General features: G+C 41.2%; 1 protein-coding gene across 2 annotated transcripts in view; it reads right to left on the bottom strand.

Annotated features, from left to right (window-relative positions):
- The window catches only part of LOC136827958 (phosphatidylserine synthase 2-like), a 117,521-nt gene extending 97,130 nt beyond the window's left edge, over positions 1-20,391 (bottom strand). Inside the window, exons 1-2 of one of the 2 annotated variants that reach the window (XM_067085521.1) lie at positions 20,166-20,391; positions 755-922 (exon numbers count right to left, since the gene is read on the bottom strand). In XM_067085521.1, the coding sequence (XP_066941622.1) occupies positions 755-918 (164 nt within the window). In that variant the 5' untranslated portion in view covers positions 919-922; positions 20,166-20,391. Of the gene's footprint in view, positions 1-754; positions 949-20,165 lie in introns of both variants that reach the window. The other variant, XM_067085522.1, reaches the window with a different exon arrangement.

The following is a 20,391-nucleotide window of genomic DNA, read 5'->3' as shown; positions in this document are numbered from 1 at the left end:
CTTCTAAGTGCAATGTCCCTTAGTCCCTTTCCTTGAATTTTTCAGATTCAATCCCAACTGCTGAATATTTATGTAAATATTATATTTTCTATCTACTGTATTTGTTTATTTCAAAAGTATCTCAGCCTCATTTTTATCATCCTCCTCAAGAAGGTATTCTGTTCTGAAACAGCTTGCTCAGTAAGCAGGCAGTCTTTTTGAACTTGAATAATTTTGTTTGAAATCAATAAGAATTAAGTTTAGTTTGTTATTTAACAAATCCTACTTAAGTTCAAGTTCTTGGACACTACAGTATGTATCACAAGTTATCTCTCCAACCACATTTATGTGAATCCTCTTCTTTCAACAAGATGGTTAATTTCACATCAAGTCAACAGAATTCATGTCCCATAGTTGCAATAACTTCTCACACCTTTTGAAGCCCATTATTTCTATTACTGTATGCAACTCAACTTTTATGCAAAGCAACAAAACTGAATACCAATATGGGAAGAAGGAGACAGTATAAAAAACATTTTAGATTCAAACCTAACTAATTACATATACTCTGTATACATATACATTACACAGCAACTAATAATAAAGCATGGAAAACGTATACTAGTTCAACATACTCAATGACCTATGTTGTTAAACAGTGGAATCAATTATGACTGTAAACATGTTTAAAGGAGTACACAATTATAAAAACTTTGTTCTGCATGAGCTTACAAAAGTACCTTGTAATGAAGTTGTTACTCTATACAGTACTTACCAAAAGTAAGTCATGGTGCCATCATCAAAAAAGCTTTTGTCCTCCACCTTCTCTCCTTCCCAGTCGTGCACTGGACGGCTGGGAGTAACTGGAGAGAGTTCTGGGGAGGAGGCATCAGGGGAAATTCCCCCATCCGATTCACTCAATCGCTCTGTTCTTCTCATCTTTCTGCGAGGGGAAAAAAGAAAGAAAATCTGATAATAATCCCATATTCAGGATAATCTGCATTTTTCTATAACAAAAACCTTGAAATCTCTTTTAAGAATATACTGTTATGGTCACTGAAGTTGGTAACAAGGTATTATAGTTCAGGTACAGTCATTGAAGCTACATTTTCCTTAAGTAACAGGGACAAATGTATGGTTGTTGAGGTGGTATTATGGTAAAAGATTTCCAGTTTGCTTATCCAGGAAAAATGCAAGTTAATTTTCTATTTGTTTCAACAAGGATAAAAACTTTCATCTTTTATGTAGATTTAATCCTTAGCTGGGTGGTATTTTTTGGATAGCAGCCTGGCATATGTGATGTCAAGGCTGACAAGGCCCTACTACTTCACTTGGTTTTTGTAGCACACTCATTCAAAGGCAATTTAAGATTCAGACTTTACATATGTGATGGGAAAACCAGTTTTAAATGTAGCAAAATTACCAAGTTGACTCAGCATTAATAATGTAAACACCCATACGTTGCTGGGAAAAAGAAATTACAGAAAGGGAACCAGTCATCTAGGTTTCATCCAACTTTCAACCATTGTAAACCTTAAGCAAGATGTTATTAGTTGAGCTCAGATAGCTACAAAACATGTTGAGCAGCTCCCACAGGTCCAAAGACATTGGTATCAAAGGACTTGTGGGATGTAGGAAGAAGTAAATGAGTTCTGGCACACAATTACTTTTAATACCTAGGTAACCAAAAAGTTCCTCAACATAGCAAGGCACCTAACTTTGTGAGCACTTGCCTGATGACTGTGTACTAAAAGACTCCCTTAGCTAAAATGAGCGTTCTTTGTTACTTCCCTCTTGTATCTGCCAGTACTGTACTAACAAAGTCATTAACTCTCAGTCCTAGGAGGTTGTGTCCTGTGTACATATAACAACAAAATCTAACAGAACACAAAAGTATCTTGTTGCTATCATCACCTACAGTCCTGGAAGGAAAGGAATTGAAACCCTCTTGTAACTAACTACAGTCCTAGAAGGAAAGGCACTGAAACCCTCTCGTAACTAACATCATGAGCTGGTAGGTTTTGAATCTTTGCTAAGAGCTCAGGAACAGGAATGATCCAATCCTCAAAGTATCACACTAGGTAAGAGAGACCATACAGTTCACATAAGGTTTTTGTCAATGGTAAAACTAGCATAAAGAGCAATGTAGGCAACATTGCTGTCCAAAGCATCCCCTCATAGGGTCATACAGTGCCTAAGTGAGACTACAAAGCATAAGTATTACACCTCACCCTTGAGGCCTGAGCGCAGGAGGAAAGCAAGATTACGCAAAGCAGTAGACATTTACCAGAGAAAGAGAAGAACCTGTCTTAGTGGTAAACAGGTAAGTCTGGAATCTGCTATACAGTACAGTATAATGGTTCTGACTAGAGGGAGACCCCCTCCATGACACCAAAATCAGATGATGGCCCACTTAGCTTGGTACACACCTGTTGTGGACCTATGAATGTAAACTGACATCTCCCCTACAACCCTGCAAGAAAAGCTACTTTCTCATGGGAGCAGCTGGACAGCCTGCAGCTGTGAAGCAACTTCAGAGACTGATGGCTGCCAAAGCAGTATTAAACAAAGGAGTAACTTCCTCAGTACCTCAAGGACTCAGTGAGAAGCTCCTGCAGACTGGGATACCACCAAGCTTGTGACCAACAGGAAGAAACCTGAGTAATCCTGAGACAAGTAACCACCACGTGGTTGATAGTGTGACAGATCAGGCTAAACAGGGAAAGGCAGATAACAAAGTTGTCACATGTGCTGGAAGGCATCCTCCTGTGTATCCGATGGGTCTGGCACAAGAGAGCAGAACACCTGGAGCTTTCTTGTAAACCCTTGGTAAACAGGTCAATCACCTGCATTTCCTAAACCTTAAACAACCTTTCCACCATGTGTAGGTGCAGATACACTTCATTAACACAGTTACTGCTGGCAACTGAGCTTATCTTTCCACTACATTCCAATGACCTCAGAAGTATCTAGCTGACAGCTCAATGCGTAGCAAACCACCCACAGAGGCATTTGCCTTGCCAACCAGCAAAGGATGGAAGTGAGAAAGACTGTACCCCCTTGCTTGTTTGCATATGCTACTATGGTCATGCTGCCAGTCATCAACACTACCAAGTATCCCATCAACCAGTTCCAGATTGATTGCAGTGCTAGAGGCAATGCATCTATTTTGAGAATGTCAATGTGCAGATGGACACTGTCTTGTTCCACACTCCTAAAGTAAACAGGCCTTTCAGGTACAGTAGTACTGTATATGTCCCACCCCAATTTTGATGAGTCTGAGAGAAAGCAGTTGCAAAACCCCCATGAGGAGGTTATTGTCACCCACCACTCATGCTAGATCCTTCTTCACTTTCTGGCTGAGGGGTAAGGGGATTTTTGGAGAATCAAGCAAATGCAGTTGGATACAGGCAGTTCCCGGTTATTGGCGGCCTCAGTTATCAGCGATCCAGTTTTACAGCGCTTGTCTAGCGATAACAATAACTGGATTTTCGGCACTGATATGCGCCAATCCCCAGTCACCAGTGCCGATACCCACTTAACAATGGCGCTGATCCCAGGTTATCAGCAATGATAACCGGGGTTGGCGCTATTATCGCCAATTTTCAGTTATCGTCGCACCATTGGGAAAGGAACCCCGTTGATAACCGGGGATTGCCTGTATACAAATAAGGAACGAGCGTTTCCAGAGACAGCAAGAGGCAAAAAACAATCCAACCTTGTTGTTTGTTCCTGTTTAGACAGGAGCTATGCTGACATTTCCCTGAATTTGCTGTTTGAGCCTATATAAAAGACTCTCTGCTACTATATCAACCAACATGTGCAAGTACCTTGCAGGTTGCATTGGCTATAGATTTCTATTTTTCCGTTTTCAGTGCTCCCTTCTCCAGCACTGGCCAATTCTGCAGAGAATGTGAAAGATTAGTATGGTCCTTGAAAAAAAGCTGGGGATGGGATCAGTTGTGGAGAAAGGGAAGGGCATCAATACTTGAACAGTAGACTGTAGCCAATCTGAAAGAGACAGACTACCTAGGACTCATGCTACTGTCACTGACACATTGCCCAAAGATCTAACATGTAGTAGCAGGAGAGGACTAAGCCCTGAAAGAACACTGAAGGGGCTGGACAATTGTTGGCACTTTGATTAGGAAGAATACTGAGGAACTGATGAGGCCTTGGAAGAGGGCTGTCTTTATTCCAGCCCTGATCACAATGGTGTTGCCACCCTGACAACATAACTATGGTCCCCTTTGCAGATGCCTAAGGGACTTTAAAAGAAACTGCATTGTGGATATTGTTGTCCTGAGCATCAGATCTCCATTTCTCTATTGTCGACATAATCTTGCTCTTGAAACAGTGACAAGGACCCAGCACAGCCCCATCCATAATGAGAGACTGCTCTCAGCCAAAATCTGTCTTGAAAAGAACCCACAGAAAGAGTCCTGGTGCCTCAAGACAAGACTCACCAGAAGTTTGTGGACTGATGCAAATGGAAAGTCAAATCCTTCCCCCCTGATGCCAAGAACCCTTGGAACATCACTTTGTCTTCCTTGGAAGGCACACCAGAGAGGACCAAGTCAGCTATCATGTTTACCAATAAATCTAACCATGATGACACTTGGAATGAAGCCATGGTGACCATGAAGTAAGAACACCTCCAGAGAGGTACAAGCAGGATACAAGATTAAGGGTTGGTCCACCCCTCACAAGAAGATCACATAGGTGACCTACCACCTGCAAGCTCTTACACCAGGGATTTGTCACAAGCATGCCTCTGACACAAAACTGAAGTGTGTTGTTCTTGAAGGACACAGACAGTGCCTTCTTAGACATATTCCTCTTTGACCCCTACTTCTTCCACTAGAATGATGCAAAACAAGGACTCAATGCAGTTCACAAGTGCAAAAACCCAAAAAGTATAAGGATTGATGTTCACATGTGACATAGAGCACACATACACCTCTTCATGCCCAGAATATTTACACCAACTGAACTTTCTAAAAGGTGAAGAATCAGGCCTCATCATTTGTACCACAATCAAACACATAGTCACAGAGAAAGACAGAGTTGGTGACAGTAATTCATAAAAAGGAAGCAGCCATTACAGAGTCTAGAGGAAACAAAGATATTTGCATTAAGTACAGCTGTTAAAAAAGTGATGCCAAAACTCATTTGGAGAAGAAAATTGTGAAAACTCCAGCATCCAACAGCAATGTAACTGGAGAATCTCAAGATATAATTACTGATGCATATGTGTATAACCAAAATAAACAGTACCACTGATTATGGGAGAATAATGCTGAAACCTTTTAATTTAATTGATATCTTGTAACAGTAACACTTAAACTTAGCACAGTGTTACCAGATGATATGAAAACTTGCCTAATAGTTTTGTCAACATGATCCTATGCTACAGGAGGATGCAGTGCCTATCATTACAGTTACAGGATAAAACAGATAAAAAGTAATGTACAAAAGAAAAGGTAATACACACAGTACAGCCATCTGAGATTCTGATGATATCTCTGGAGTCATACAATTGTCAACCCTTGAGGCTGTAGTGACTATATATGAAGTCATGCTTGGAAAATGTTTGGGCACTATAACTTGTCATTAAAACTTTTTTACACTATAATAAAGTACTGTATGACCACTGAACATCCAAAGGACAAAACTTTTGGAACCACCTAGGAATCTCAAGGGTTAAGCATAAGACAAATGTCCACTAGTTACTACTGTTCAGTAATATCATTCTCAGCTAAAGTGCACCCAAGAGAACAAAATTATGAAAAAAAAATTCACTATACCATACAATGTACTAAGAAGACAGACTAGTAAACAAGAGCATGCCATCGATATCTTTTTACATTTTTATCATTTGCTGTATATCATAGCTGGTATAACGTTGCATCTTTCACACGAATGATTTATATTGTATTTAATTTCTCATCAACAAAATACTGTATAAGGAACTGGTTTAACTGGTTCAGCACTTAAGAAAACAAGTAAATCCACAAAACATGTATATCCCTCACTCATCCTGATCACCTCCACACCAAAAGAACTATCTTCCCCTTTAAAGTAGAATGTCTGTTTTATAATTTCTCACCATACATACTAAGGCTTTACATCACAGCATCTGTGTGGAATTCTCAATGAGGTCATTCATATTACAGGTGTAAAGTTTACACAAGACATTGTGGTCTCTATTAATGACACCTGTCTAAACAATTTACACTTGCATTTAACGAAGTCAGACTGGACTGAAAAGCAGGAAAAGTAAACTTTAAAAAGTTTTGAGTGTCCTTTCTACTGACCTTTCAAAACTCTGATGATATCATGCAAATTCCATCACTGGAGAGAGTCAAATTGCTTAATTTATTTAAAATTACAAAAATAACCATAAATATTTTGATGTTGGATAGCACTGGAATGGCATCAGGAATATGTTGGGGGTTGGTGTAACTCCCGTATGAGTAAGGGATGTTTGAAGTATACTAACCTCTCATTAAACCTGTCCAAAATAGAAAATAATTTTTGCCATTTTTCTTTGATTTTAATATGCAATAGCTGATATAATTAGCAATAACATATATGGCCTAATATTGGAAAGGAAATTTATTTTACTTTTTCACGTTACAACAATTTAAGGTATATTTTTTCTAATTCTGAATAAAGGAGTCCCCGGTTTACGGCGGGTTCGAACGTTTTACACATATATATTTTTTCTAATACTGAATACTGTATACTTAAAAACTAAAATTTCTATTCAAGTCATTCTGACCATAACATTTTTTTGCTTTGGCTACAATGAAAAAAAAATTTATTTGGCTCAAAAACGAGATACATCAAAGAAAGTTACCCCCAAGCTTGCAAGTGGTAAGTCAGAAGGTGAGTGTTTGTTCAAATCCCTCCCTCAAAGGAAAAGTCAAAAGGATTAATGATAAATAATTATTATGGTAATGAGATGACTAACAATATTAAATTATGGTTCTTGTGCAATATTATGTTTTGAACAAAACTCATACTGATTTTTGCCACAAATATAAAAAATATGATATTTTCATAATAAAATTAAGTTTCATATACTGTATACTTAACAAGTTTTAACCTCGCACGGCAGCCTTTTATATTAAAAATCGCTGTAGCACTTTGATAAGTTAGTGTAGGTGACAGGCCCCGCCCACTTAACAGGAGTGGAACAACTTAGCTGGCAGGGTCATTCTGTTTGTGCCGTTATGTCCATTAGAGGGGAGGAGGGAGGGCTCTGATCCAGTAATTACTTGGTAAGTATATATGAAACAATTTTACTATGAAAATATCATTTTCATATAAGTAACTTACCAAGTAATTACATAGCTGAACCCCACATTGACAGGGGGTGGGATGAATGGACATATTCTACTCCAAAACATTAAAGTGTGATAATGACTTTGAAATAGAAAGGCTGGCTAGCATTAAAACAATGCTTGTCGTTTCCTTACCTGGTAAGAGAGGTACTGCAAGTGAATACTGCCTCTGGTTGGTGCTCATCTTAACCTATAGTGGCGTGGCGGTTGATCCGAGGGTCGCCTCTACATAAGTGGGAGTCTTGCAACGGAGGGTAGGCCTGATCGCTGACAAGACATATATATATTATAAGTGCCCTTGCCCTGGGTGCAGTACCAATAAAACAAACAACCAGACAATGCTATCGCCTACACTGACAAAAAACCACTACCCATCCACTAAGACCGATGGGCACTCCAGGTACAAAGTAACCCCAGGCTCCCCAAAAACTCGACGCCTTGCGTCAAGGCTAAGAGACAGAGGAGAGAAAGAATGCTTCCTATGCTTCTTCCCCCAGTAGCATGCCAGCCACTGATAATGGCCCCAGGATACTGCAATTCTCAAATACTGTTTCAACTTCTTTTAAGTAGTGAGATGCGAAGATCGATTTGCACCTCCAAAAGGTCGACTGAAGAAGGATGAAAGGGACAAATTATGCTTGAAAGCGAGAGGTAGTGACTGCTTGGACTTCATGTGCTTCTGAGTGAGGTCCTTTAGGGAAGCGGAACTGAGGGATTTGAAAGGAGGGCCTGTGAGCCACTTGAGCACAAAGTCTATGTTTCCAGGAAACCAGCTCGGCCTTCTTCTGTTTAGAAGTTTCAAATGACTTGATGAGGACATTAAGGTCCAAGTTTGAGGATAGGTACAGACCTCTGTGTTTAAAAACCAAGCTAAGCATAGCTCAATACCCTTTAATGGTGGATGAAGACAGACCTCTAGAGGTCCTCAGATAGAGGAGAAAGTCTGCTATTTGTGTTAAAGATGTCTTAGAAGATGATACATTTTGTCTGAGACACCTTCTGCGAAAAACTGTTCAAGTTGCTTGGTAGATGTCACTAGAGGATTGTCGTCTGCATCTCGCGACAGCTTCCACAGCTGCTCTTGAAAAGCCTTTTGCTTTGACCAGCTTCCTGACAGTCTGAAGCCTGTCAGAGCAAGAGTGGACAACCTTTACTAGTATCTCTTGAAGTGAGGTTGTTAGAGTAGCCATGGTTCTTGGGAAATAGCCTTGGGAAGTCCGCTAAAAGCCATAGAAGGTCCAGGAACCACTCCTTCACAGGCCAAAACAGAGCTACAAGGAACTTTGAGACTTTGTGGTGCAGGACGAACTTGTTCAGCACTTCCCTTACCATGTTGAAGGGCAGGAAGGCATACAGATCCAGGCCTGACCAGTCCTGGAGCACTGCGTCTGTCACCCATGACAGGGGATCTGGGACTAGAGAGTAGAAGAGAAGAAGATGATGGTTTCTTGAGGTGGCAAACAGGTCCAATGTCGGTTTACCGATAATCTCCAAAGGTCAAGACAGACCACGGGATCCAAGGTCCACTCGGTGGGAAGGACAAGCTTCCGACGGCTCAGTTTGTCAGTGAGAATGTTCAGTTTCCCTTGAATAAACCAAGTGACCAGCATCACTCGATTCTGGTCTGCCCAAAGGAGAAGATCCTTTGCTGCCTGGCAGAGAGAAAAGGAATGAGTGCCCCCTGCTTTCGGATAAGGTCACAGCGGTGGTGTTGTCCTCGTGGACTATCACTGTCTTGTGGTAGGTCATGGTCGAGAAGCACTGAAGACCTAGATGAATTGCCTTTAAACTGCCTGACATTGATATGATGGTTCCATTCTTCTGGGAATCACGTCCCGGAAACTTCCTGACTTCCCAGAAGGGTTCCCAGCCTAGATCCGAGGCATCTAAGTAAAAATCTCGGTTGGGGCTCAGAGGAAGAAAAGACTTTCCCTGCGAAAGTCTTCCTTCAGACAGCCACCACTGGAGGTCCGATTTGGAGTGATGGGAAACACAACAGAGTCAGGTTAGGTTTTTCTGTCCCAGATGGCTTTCAGGTAGAATTTGAGGACTCTCATGTGGAGTCTGCCCAGCTTGACGAATGTCTCTATAAACGCTAGAGTCCCGAGTAGGCTTATCCATTGATTAACTGAACCAGATGAGAGGGCGAGAAAACTGCGGATCATCTTGAGGCAGTTGGCGATTCTCTTGGGGGACGGAAAAACCCGAAAAGTCCGAGAATTGAGCATCATCCCCAAACAGAGAATCTCTTGTGCCGGGGGTAACTGGGACTTTTGGAGATTTTACCACTAACGGACGGGAATCATCATATGAGTATCTATAGCAGGTTTTGAGTGATAGATGGGATAACTCATATGAGTATTGATATCAAGCACCATTCGGTTTAGATGAATTTAGCATTAAAGATGTTAACAGCACTTCAACGGTCCATAAATGACTTAGGGCAACAATAATAGCTCAGCACAGGAGACATCGATCAGTAGGCCTTGAGATTTCAGAGGGGGATGTACTGCCTACCTGTAGCTCCAGGATGTCTTTTTACTTATTTGTTCATAAATATATCAAAATATATCAGAGAATTGCTGTTGGTTTTAGTTCTTATCTTTTATGATAGTATGTCAGCTATAATTGTAATTTTGAAAGATATATTAGAAAAAACATGTATACCTCACAAAAAATTACTATATCTCCCCATCTCAGTAAATCTCATAAATATTTTACAATAATTATACTCAGAATTTGTTACTGATTTTAGTTCCTATCTGTTACGTTATTGTATGAGCTGTAATTATAATTTTACAAAATAAAATAAAATAAATTATTAGAAAAAAACATGCATAACTTGGTAAAGTTACATATTTTTACGAGTCTTGTAAAAGAGGGCCTCACACAGGGTTGTAAATAGTCAAGTGAGTCTTGTAAAAGAGGGCCTCACACAGGGTTGTAAATAGTCACTTTCTACTTCAAGTAGAAGGCAAGGAAAAATTTAAACAATTTTTTCTTACACCATGTGCATTTGCATATCTTCCTCTTTCCATTTTGTGTTTTTTCTTAAATTGGCCAACCTTTAAGTTTGCCTGGTCTGGGGGGTGTGCTTGAAATATCTTTAGCCCGTCCCTTAACATTTAAGAGTATTCCTAGTTCCTGAGTAAGGTGAAGAATGGTCTGCAAGTCTTTCATGCACTTCTTTGAAGGGGATTGAAGAAGCCAGTCATCCAGGTAAAGGCTGATGTTGATGCTGATCAGATGAAGCCATTTTGTGAGAGGGGCAAAGACTAGTCAATACTTGAGGTGCCATGGAGAGGCCGAAGCAGAGAGTCTGAAACTGAAATACTTTGACTCGGATGATGAACCCGAGATACTTCCTGGGAGTCCGGATGGATGGGGATGTGGAAGTATGTGTCCTACATATCCAACGTTCATATCCAATCGTCTGGGTGAATGGATGATACGACTGACTGGTTCCTCTCCATCTTGAACTTCATCTTCCTTATGTTGAGGACTGGTCTTCAACCCTCCGACACTTTGGGGACTACAAACAAAAGATTGTAGAAGCCCTCTGTGCAGATGTCCTCGACTTCTTCCATGGCTCTCTTTAGGAAAGAGGATACTCCCTCCAAAAGGGCCAAATGCTTCTCTGAGTCTTTTGAGTAGGCTGTCCAGATGATGGGAGAAGTGACCAAAGGAGGGTTCTACATGAAGGGGATGGAGTAGCCCTCCTTCAGAATCTTGATGATCCACTAGTCTGCCCCCTCCGTGACTCCACTTCTCCCGAAAATGGAGAAGTCTGGCACCTATTGGGCATGACAGACTTCCTGTTCATTTCTTAGGCACAGCCTTGGAAGCGCTCCTCTTGATGGTTCTAGCTGAAAACTGGACATTGGAGCAAGGTCTGGGTTGCGACTTGGGCTTGCTTTCATGAAAGGGATGTTGCTGAAGCAGAGACCGTCTTAGGCACAAACGACAACATATCCTTAGGGTGATTGGAAGACTGTGCTAAGAGGTCTTGAGTCGACTTCTGCTGGAGGTCCATAGCGATTTCTTCCACCATCATCTGAGGGAAAAGGTGAAGCGTATCCAAAGGCGAGTGTAATAACATTGCCCTCTGTGACTGTGTGACTCCTCTGGTGGTGACGGAGCACCAAAGTTCTCTTTTCTTCAGAACCCCAAAAGAGAAAAGGGCCGCAAGTTCTGAAGAGCCATCCCTGATGGCTTTGTCTGTGCAAGACAGAACTCCAAACAAATTTCGTTGCAAAGTGCTCATTCAGGTCCTTGTGGTCTTCGATCTTCTTAGCAAGGGTCCCATTGTCCAGTCTAGGAAGCTGAAAACCTTAAAAACCTTGAAGAGTTCTCAATTAGGTGGCCCAGCTCTGTTAAAGAGAACATAATCTTCGCTGAAGCAAAGCCCGAGTGACGGGAAGAGTTGATGAGGCCGGAGAAGTCCCCTTGGGAGGAGGCAGCAACTCCCGAAGAGCAAGCTTCCCTGATGGCATACGACAAGTATCTCCTCTTAACCACACGAGAGGGAGGATGGGCAAAAGTAGCTTTACCTTTCTCCCTCTTAGCAGAGAGCCAGTCTCTGATTTCTTTGATTGCCTTTTTAGAAGACAAGGAAGAACCATCTTGGGAAGCCTGAAACTATCTTCTGGGAGGCTCCTCATCAGAAAGGAAGAAAGAAGCAAGACTGGGGCAGCTGGAGCAAAAAATGAAGGAAAACTCGCCAACAATTTGAAGAAGAGCTGCATATATGCTAAAGGAGGAGCAGGGTCTTAGCTGAACTCCTCCTCTTCTTCAGAAGCAATCGGAGACATGGGCAAGTCATGAGCAGGATTGGAGGTGGGAGCTTTCTTGAGAAGCTCTGTTGCCTGGTGGGCGCCAAAGAAGGCTCATACTGATCTAAAGTGGGAGCTTGGCACTCAGGAGAAGAGACAGGTGATGAAAAGTTTGTGCAGGGTGCTTCAAGGAACTGGCACTGGGTGCTCAGGAAGATGGGCGTCTGAGGTGGTCCTTTGGGCACTTGTGATCCAAAGGAGGGCGCTCAACAGAAGGGCGTTCAGGAGAGAATATTTCTGGAAAATCTCATGGGTGAGAAGGAAGTCGGGCCACTGCACATAGCATGTGAATCATAACACACCTTAGTCAGTCTAGTTCTACAGCCATCACTACAACAGCGAACAATAGAAGCACTCGAATCAGACATTAACTCAAAAAGCTGACAAAAGCTTGAAGGCTAGACAAAAGTGACAATACTTTCCAAATTCCAGTGAGAATAATCCAAAAACCCTATAAAAAAGCTGCAGCAAGCTCAACGATGTTGACCATGTGAGCGGCAGAAACAGAATTACACTGCTGGCTAAGTCGTTCCAACACTCCTGTTAAGTGGGTGGGGCTTGTCACCTACACTAACTATCAAAGTGCTACTGTGATTTTTAAATAAAAGGCTGCCAAGCGAGTCAGAAACTATAGCTATGTAATTACTTGGTAAGTTACTTATATGAAATTTATGGGTTCAGATGATAGCTTTACTACTGTTATCACATCCTCTCTAGTTAAAAGGGATAGCAAAGGGAATCACACCTTACAACTGTGAAGTCTACTCGCATTGTGGCCCATCCAGGATGTGCTGGGCCTGGCTGCTACCTTAAAGAAGAAGGAAGAAAGGAAGAAGGGAGAGAGAGCCAGTTGCTCATCCATTCAACCTCCAACCTTGTGCCATTCAAGCAACTCAGGCAAGATAGTTTCTTTGTCTGAAAAGAGCTTGGAGACTACAAAACCTATAGAGCAGCCACCACAGGTCCTATGGTGAAAGTAGTCAGGCATCACAAAATCCAGTGAGTTGAAATGCCATGCCAGTGTACTTCCTTCTTGTGCCTGCCAGTACAGTACTGTACTAAGAAACAATTATAGACACTCAGGTCTAAGAAGTCAAGTCCCATGCAGGTAGAACTATTAAACTCACTCTGGACATAACAGAATTTCATCTTGATCATAATCTATACAGCTCGAAGGAATGAAATTGAGAAAGACTTGTATCTTTTATCAGGATCTAGGGGGTTCTGAGTTTTAACCAAGAACTCATAAACGAACAAGAACAGGAGGGATCCCATTCTTCCAAATGTTACACTAAGTAACAAAGACAGTGCACTTTACCTACTCTCTTCATTGATGCTAAGGCTAGCAGGGAGTCTTGAGTTTACTGTATCCATCTGTAGCCTCCCTGAGAGATCACACAATGCCTGGGTGAGAGAACGGAGGATGAGAGAGTCACATCTACCTTTGGAAGTCTGAGTCTACAGGCCAGGAAACTTTAAAGCTTCACATGAGCATGGAAACCTGTGTTGAAGCAAAGAGGTCTATGCCCTCAATCCAGGCCTGGAAAAGGGCTGAGAGTAGCCTTTGCATGCAGAAACAGAGAAAAGTTTATCTCAGCAGAGGTAAACTAGAAATTCCATGACCTGTTCCATTGTTGTCCTGACCACAGAGATAATCTTAAAACATCAACCACAGAAGATGCCCCACTTTGCCTGGTAAACAACTGCAATGCCTCTCTTCATGGTACTTGACATCTCCCATCAAACCCTGCAAGAAAAATCTCACTCACAAAGGATGCTGGATAGTCTCCAGCCACGAAGCACAAGCAACTGTATGGATAGGTAATACCTCGGAGTTATGACTGCCAAATCTATGTGGCCCATATGGTAGTTATTGCAGTGCCTCAACAAGAAGGTCCAAGCATATCAGGATATTGCTTGGCTAATGGCCAGCAAGGAGGCACCAAGGTCATTATGGGAGCAAGGGTGACCCACACTTTGTTGACAGCCCAATGAGTCAGGCAAAATGGCAGAAATGCACAAAGGTCAAAGTTGTCCCAAGGGTGTTGGGTGTCTTCCATAGGAGCCCAGAGGTTAACACGAGTGAGCAGGAACTTCTTGTTTAGCTGCATGGTACAGAGGTCAATTACAGGGGTTCCCAAAACCCCAAACACCTTCACTATGTGTGGGTGTAGAGACCATTCTGTTCCTATGACATGCCCTTGGTGGCTGAGCTGATCAGCCAAAACTCATCAAAGGTCCAATATGTGTCTGACTCACAGCTCAACAGAATGATGAACCACTCTTTCATGCACCCATCTCACCAACCAGCAGAAAGGGTGAGAGACTGTACTTCATTTCTTGCTGACATATGACACCATGGTCGTGTTGCTGCTCATTAATATGACAATGCTCCAACAAATGATCCAGGAATGCTTACAGTGCTAGAAGTACTGTGCCCAGCTTGAGAACGTTGATGCAGAGGTGGGAATCCGGAGGCGAATGAGCTGCTCAGGTGTGAAACCCACCCACCTTTGCCCATTGATGCATCTAAAACATAAGATCCCTGGTGGGGAGAAGTTTAGCAGAACTTCCAAAAGGGGGTTCACATCATCTAATCACCTACCAAGACCTTCCCTCCCTTTCCTGTTCAATGGAGCAGGGAGTTTTCATGGCGATTCAGGCATCTTTTCTTTCTGAGTCACCTTTCATGGCAATGACACTCTCTCTCCTTCCCATGCTTCCCTCCAAGGAATGACACCCTCCCCTTTCTCATGAACTTATACCACTTCCTTTTATAACCTCCAGAGCCATTCAGATCTCACTCTGTTGACTGACATGCTGACAATGCTGGGGAAGGATGCACTGTAAGTCATGGATAACTACTCTTCAAGCTTCTACAGTTGTTTCTTCCTGTCAAGGGTGACTGGAGGCTGGAGGCCAGTCTTCAATCTCCTTCCTCTGAACAAAATCATTCATAAAACTTCTTGTGACATGCTGACTTCTATCAAAGAGGGCAACTTCATGCTTTCGATAGATCTGAATAATTTGAATTTCAAATTACACATCCACTGGAAATCTCGCAAGCACCTCTGCTTCATCTGTGATGGGACATTCTATCAGTTCCAAGCACTAAGGTCCAGACTGTCAACTGCTCTACAACTGAGTCATTTTGGATCCTAAATCTGTGGATTGTAATAAACCAGAAATCCAATCTCCTTCCCAAAAAACAGACAAAATACCAGGGACAGTTGATCGACACAGAAACAGCAGGAGTACAACCTGAAAATAGACTCGGGGAAGAAACAGTACAATTCCTTTCCTGAAAGGCACAACCAGCTCACCTTTGGCCAATCCTTCTCTCTCACTGTTGTCTATGGAGGAACTCATGCCCCACAGGTGTAGGCTATCCTCCTCCCTCCCTTCCCCTTGCCTCCAAAGGCCAGTATGGAAGACTGAAGGGGAAGACTCCTGAACATTTCCTTGAAAAGACCCATGTTGACAAAGTAGCACCTTGTGGGCTTGGCTATAGCACCCTACAGGGACAATGAAGGAACTTTGATGGAAACCTACACAAGAGGAGTAAGGAGGGACAGAGAACCAATCCTTTCTGAAGCGCAAGATTACTCTCAGTTGTAACCTGTCTTGAAAAGAGGCTATGAACACTGTCACTCATTTTCAAGACCAAGTCAGTAAACAGGTTTTTGAAATGATGGATGAAGAATGTCAACATCCTTCATCCTAACCCACCAGTCTTTGGAACTTTGCCTTCTCTTCCATAGATACCCTGGAAAAGGCAAAGTCCACCACTATGTTGAGCCACACTTCCAACCATGATGTAGCCAAGAATGAAGCCATGACAAAAACTCAATGGCAACTACATTGGAAAAGGAGAGAGAGATACCGTTTCCATGAAGCCAATCCAAATCAAAGTTCTTTATCAGCCCAAAGACTAACTGTAGGGGGGGGGGCAAGTCTTGGCATTCCCCAGGATGTATACATACTTCTGCTGCCTTGCCACACGTGGGGGAAAAAGCCTGGCTTAGCAACCTGACAATAAGGAACTCTCTGATCCACAGATTATGACGAGTATCCCAGACACCAAATCATGGTACAAAGGCACTAAAGGTAATCAAACACAAGAAAAAATCAACAAAAACAAGAAAAGTCAAGGTCAGCCCTCCTCTTCTGAGAATGGTGTGCAGGTTAAAGTTAGTGAATGGAATTGTCCAGGGAGATAGTCATAAGAGAACTCATCCACCTGCCCCAACAAATGGGTTCTGGGAATGTTGTCACTCCCAAAAGAAAAGCAAACTGCTGAGAGAAGACTTCTTAGCCCACTGGAGAGTAGCCTTCCAGAGCATCTTAAGGAGGAGGAGGAGGACTTCTTCAACCTTCCACAAACATAAGCCTCTTTGTCTTTGCCAATGTCTGCTGACAACAAACACCCCCACAGGAGCTGCCAGAGAAGCTCCAGTAGGAACTGCCTAGAACCCACAACACAAGTGCACTTGTGTTTGGCAGATATGCCAGGATCTAAGCAATGGGATCCACTGAGACTGATGCACACAAAGGGTCTCCTGGCATGCCATGGGAAGGCTGCAATGCCTTAACCATCCCACTGGAAGCAGCAGGGGTCAAAGCAGAGGAAAAACAAGCTATGATGCCAGCAGTATGATGCCCTCAGAAGACACAAGAGCCTTTGACTTCTTCCTCTTTGATCCTTACTACTACTGTTGGTCAGACAATCAAGACATTCTTAGAATTCAGACAGTGTACACGCAAGACCTCTGCAAGGCCTTTAAACAAAAAATCAGGGTCAATTATCACTGGCAACATAAGCAGAAGGCACATTTGTTTCTATCCAAGGCATTTTCGCTGATCATTCTTTCTGGATGAAAATTATCAGACACCATCTTTCTAATCAATTCACAATAAACACAATCCATATACACGCCAAAGTTGTCAAACATTAAAAAGGAAATACTTTAGAAGCTCCAACTGCAGCCATGGTATGAGAGATACCCAAATGTGACTGCTCAGCAATGTGCCCAATGAAAAATTGACATGGCTTATTGAATGATTGGGTAGTCCCTGACCAACTAATTCATCAGCTGCTATCTAACTACCTTGTTAAGATAATAGACTTCAATGACTGTACCAGTTTCTGCTGAAGGTATCCATATAAAAGAGAAGGTTTGTATTTTTATAAGAATAAATGAGCAAACCATACAAAGTGTCTTATGCTTTGTTGTATGTTGGCAAAATAGAGAGCTATTAAATTTGTTACAATATTCAATTCTTACCTATTTGCATTTGCAGGATAGGCTTATAATTCAGGCATCACTTTACAATGTGAGAAATACACATCAAATGCAGTACTGTATTCCACTCTACCAGCTGAGGAGGAATCTAAAATATGCAACTCTCAATATTTGCAATTTTTCAGATCTCATTTTTGGCCATTTACAAAACAAACCTTTCTCCCTTTCAAAAACAATTTCCAGCAAACTTTATTTCCCTTTTAAAAATTTGTGGAAAAATAAATACTGTAATTTATGTTCTTATATCAATGATATGGCATACTCACTGTTTACTTGTCCTGCCCCATAAAATCATATATGAATGGCTTATTGCATACTGAACTATCCATGTATAGTTATACAGGCAGTGTGCAGTGTCTTTTAAAAGGACAATATACTAGTTCACAATCCAAGTTCACTCTTTCAACTTGCATCTGGCAGTTCAAGAACTAACTGCACAAATAATGAAATAATTGGTTGGTTATTTACTGTCTGATTAGTTAATCAGTCTATCAATTCTTATACAGGGTATTGTTAACAAATACACTTCCAACTGCTTCCAATGGTTATATAAGCTGTTCTTGTTTTGTTAAGGGAATTTAGTACTACTTTATAATAATTAAAATGTTAGAAAACTATAACAATTATTGAATACAAATACTGTACATCATGGTTTGAAATTTATTTTAGATGGAAAAAAAGAAATGTAAACTGAGGGTTGGATATTTTACATTACACAGTATTCCATTATTACTATATACATAAAGAACAGGCAACTGTACTTGATATTCCTTTCTCAAAGTAAAACATCATACATGTGCCTATTTAGATAGATAAATCTATTAAATCCATCACATTAAAAAGATGTAAAATTTAAAACTGGGTCAACTAACTGACTACTTACATGACAAAGTATCATGCTGAATATTTTATAAGGTCTGCACATTTTTTCCAGTCTGCGCTGGTTTGCAGTAAATATCAATGACATTCAACAATAAATATGGTAAACTAAGTAAATATACAAATTACAATTTATGCATTGCACATTACCTTTATAACTGTATAAGTAGGAAAAGCAATAAAAAAGTATTCCAGTTAGCTAGGTGAAAAATAAAACGCTGTCAATAACAAAATGTAATATTCCAAGTTAGCCAGAAAAATGTATGAAAAATTTGAAAACTGGTAACTATGAAATTTTTCTGGATCAGTGTGCAGTTATACATTACATAGAGGATTTTATTAAATCCTGTGAAATATTTTTCACCAGGCTAACTGGAATACTTTTTGTTATTGCTTTTCCTACTTGCAAATGTACAGTTATAAAGATAATGGTACAATGCATAAACTGTAATTTGTATATTTACTTAGTTTACCATATTTATTGTTGAGTGTCATTGATATTTACTGCAAACCAGCACAGACTGGAAAAAATAAGCAAACCTTATAAAATATTCAGCATGATACTTTGTCATATAAGCAGTCAGTTAGTTGACCCAGTTTTAAATTTTACCTCTTTTTAGTCACGTACATGGTACTAGTTTTATTGGCAATTAACTCCATGTAAGTGGGACCCCTCTACTTCCTGTCTGTCTATCAACTGGGGATTTTTAATTTTCTTCTTTTTTATTGACATGAAGATCAGCAGAATATTTTCCAGAAATGCAGGCAGTAATGGACTTGGTAATGTGTCAAAGCCTGAAAAGGTTGCATATACTGTACTGTACATGTTTTGTAAAGTAATCAGACTAGGCTACTTACAAATTGGCCAACATAATTTTAAGAGTGAAATATTGAATGACTTTCATGAATCTGAAGGACTTGTCTAACTTGTTATACATTGTCTTAAGTCTAACAACAATAGGAAACCTGATTACAGAACTGTACCACTGACTTAGGCCTAAGGATCAGGTTAAGTGGGGAGGTGCAAGGGCTGCCCACTCCTTTTGTGAATTTGTGGATGTTAAAGAAAATAACATGTTAACAAGATATGATTTACAAAATTCTAGGTTAAATTATGATGTGTCTTTGTTTCATCATTTAAAAATCTCCCACTGAAGCTGTTGTTAAGATCTAGTGAGGCGTGTAGTGGGTTAAGCAAGAATTCCAGGGGGAACCGAATGTCAAATTCAAGACAACATTCAAAACTGAAAGAAAAAGTATATATATTTCTTTTTTACTTAATTACTAATTTACAACTAGCCTAAACTTTTCTTTAGCTGTTGGTCTGAAAACCATGATGGGACCATAGTAACTAGGCTAGATACCCTGCTATAAGTGTCAGTACTAGACCTATAAAGGTGCCATGATGATGTATTTCGACGCGTTTCCTCTATTTCTTGGGATAACCTGACAGCCCGAAGTAAGTCTTTGTGAGATAAGCAACTCTTTTGTTTCGGCTTAGGCCTACAGGCTGTTACAAGGCTCAGAAAGGTCAATCTTTCAGCATAAATGACTCCTACTGGACATTTCTCATATACCGCATGTGGCCTAACCAGCCCGGATATAGGCCTAGGTTAGTCTACGGCGAGAGACCTATATTTGCCTGCTGGTTAAATACCGGTGCCCCTGTCCACCTACCACAGTCCCTACACCTAGCTTCATGAATTCGGGGATTACAGGGGCACCACTGAGTCTTACAGCATCGTCGTCCCTACCGAATAACCTGAGCCAGGTCACCCGAAGTGTGGAATACCATACGTAAAGTTTCATTAAACCCGACTCACCTTTAAATGGACTGGGTAGCCTAAACCCCAAAAGAACCGCAAACAAAAACAAACAACGTCTCGCCGAACACCGATGAAAAACTGGGTTACCCCGGCGAAGGGAGTGAAGTCATGTGTGTTTTCGGGTATTTAATTCCTCCTGTGAATTAAATAATAAGGGCTAGGCGTGACACGAGCGAGCACGTCGGACACACATCTTGTTTACACAACAGTTACCGGGCGACTG

This window comes from Macrobrachium rosenbergii, chromosome 42 (genome assembly GCF_040412425.1).
Source record: "Macrobrachium rosenbergii isolate ZJJX-2024 chromosome 42, ASM4041242v1, whole genome shotgun sequence".
Taxonomy (NCBI): domain Eukaryota; kingdom Metazoa; phylum Arthropoda; class Malacostraca; order Decapoda; family Palaemonidae; genus Macrobrachium; species Macrobrachium rosenbergii.
The sequence above is the reverse complement of the archived record's forward strand: the minus strand, read 5'-3'. Positions and strand labels throughout refer to the sequence as shown.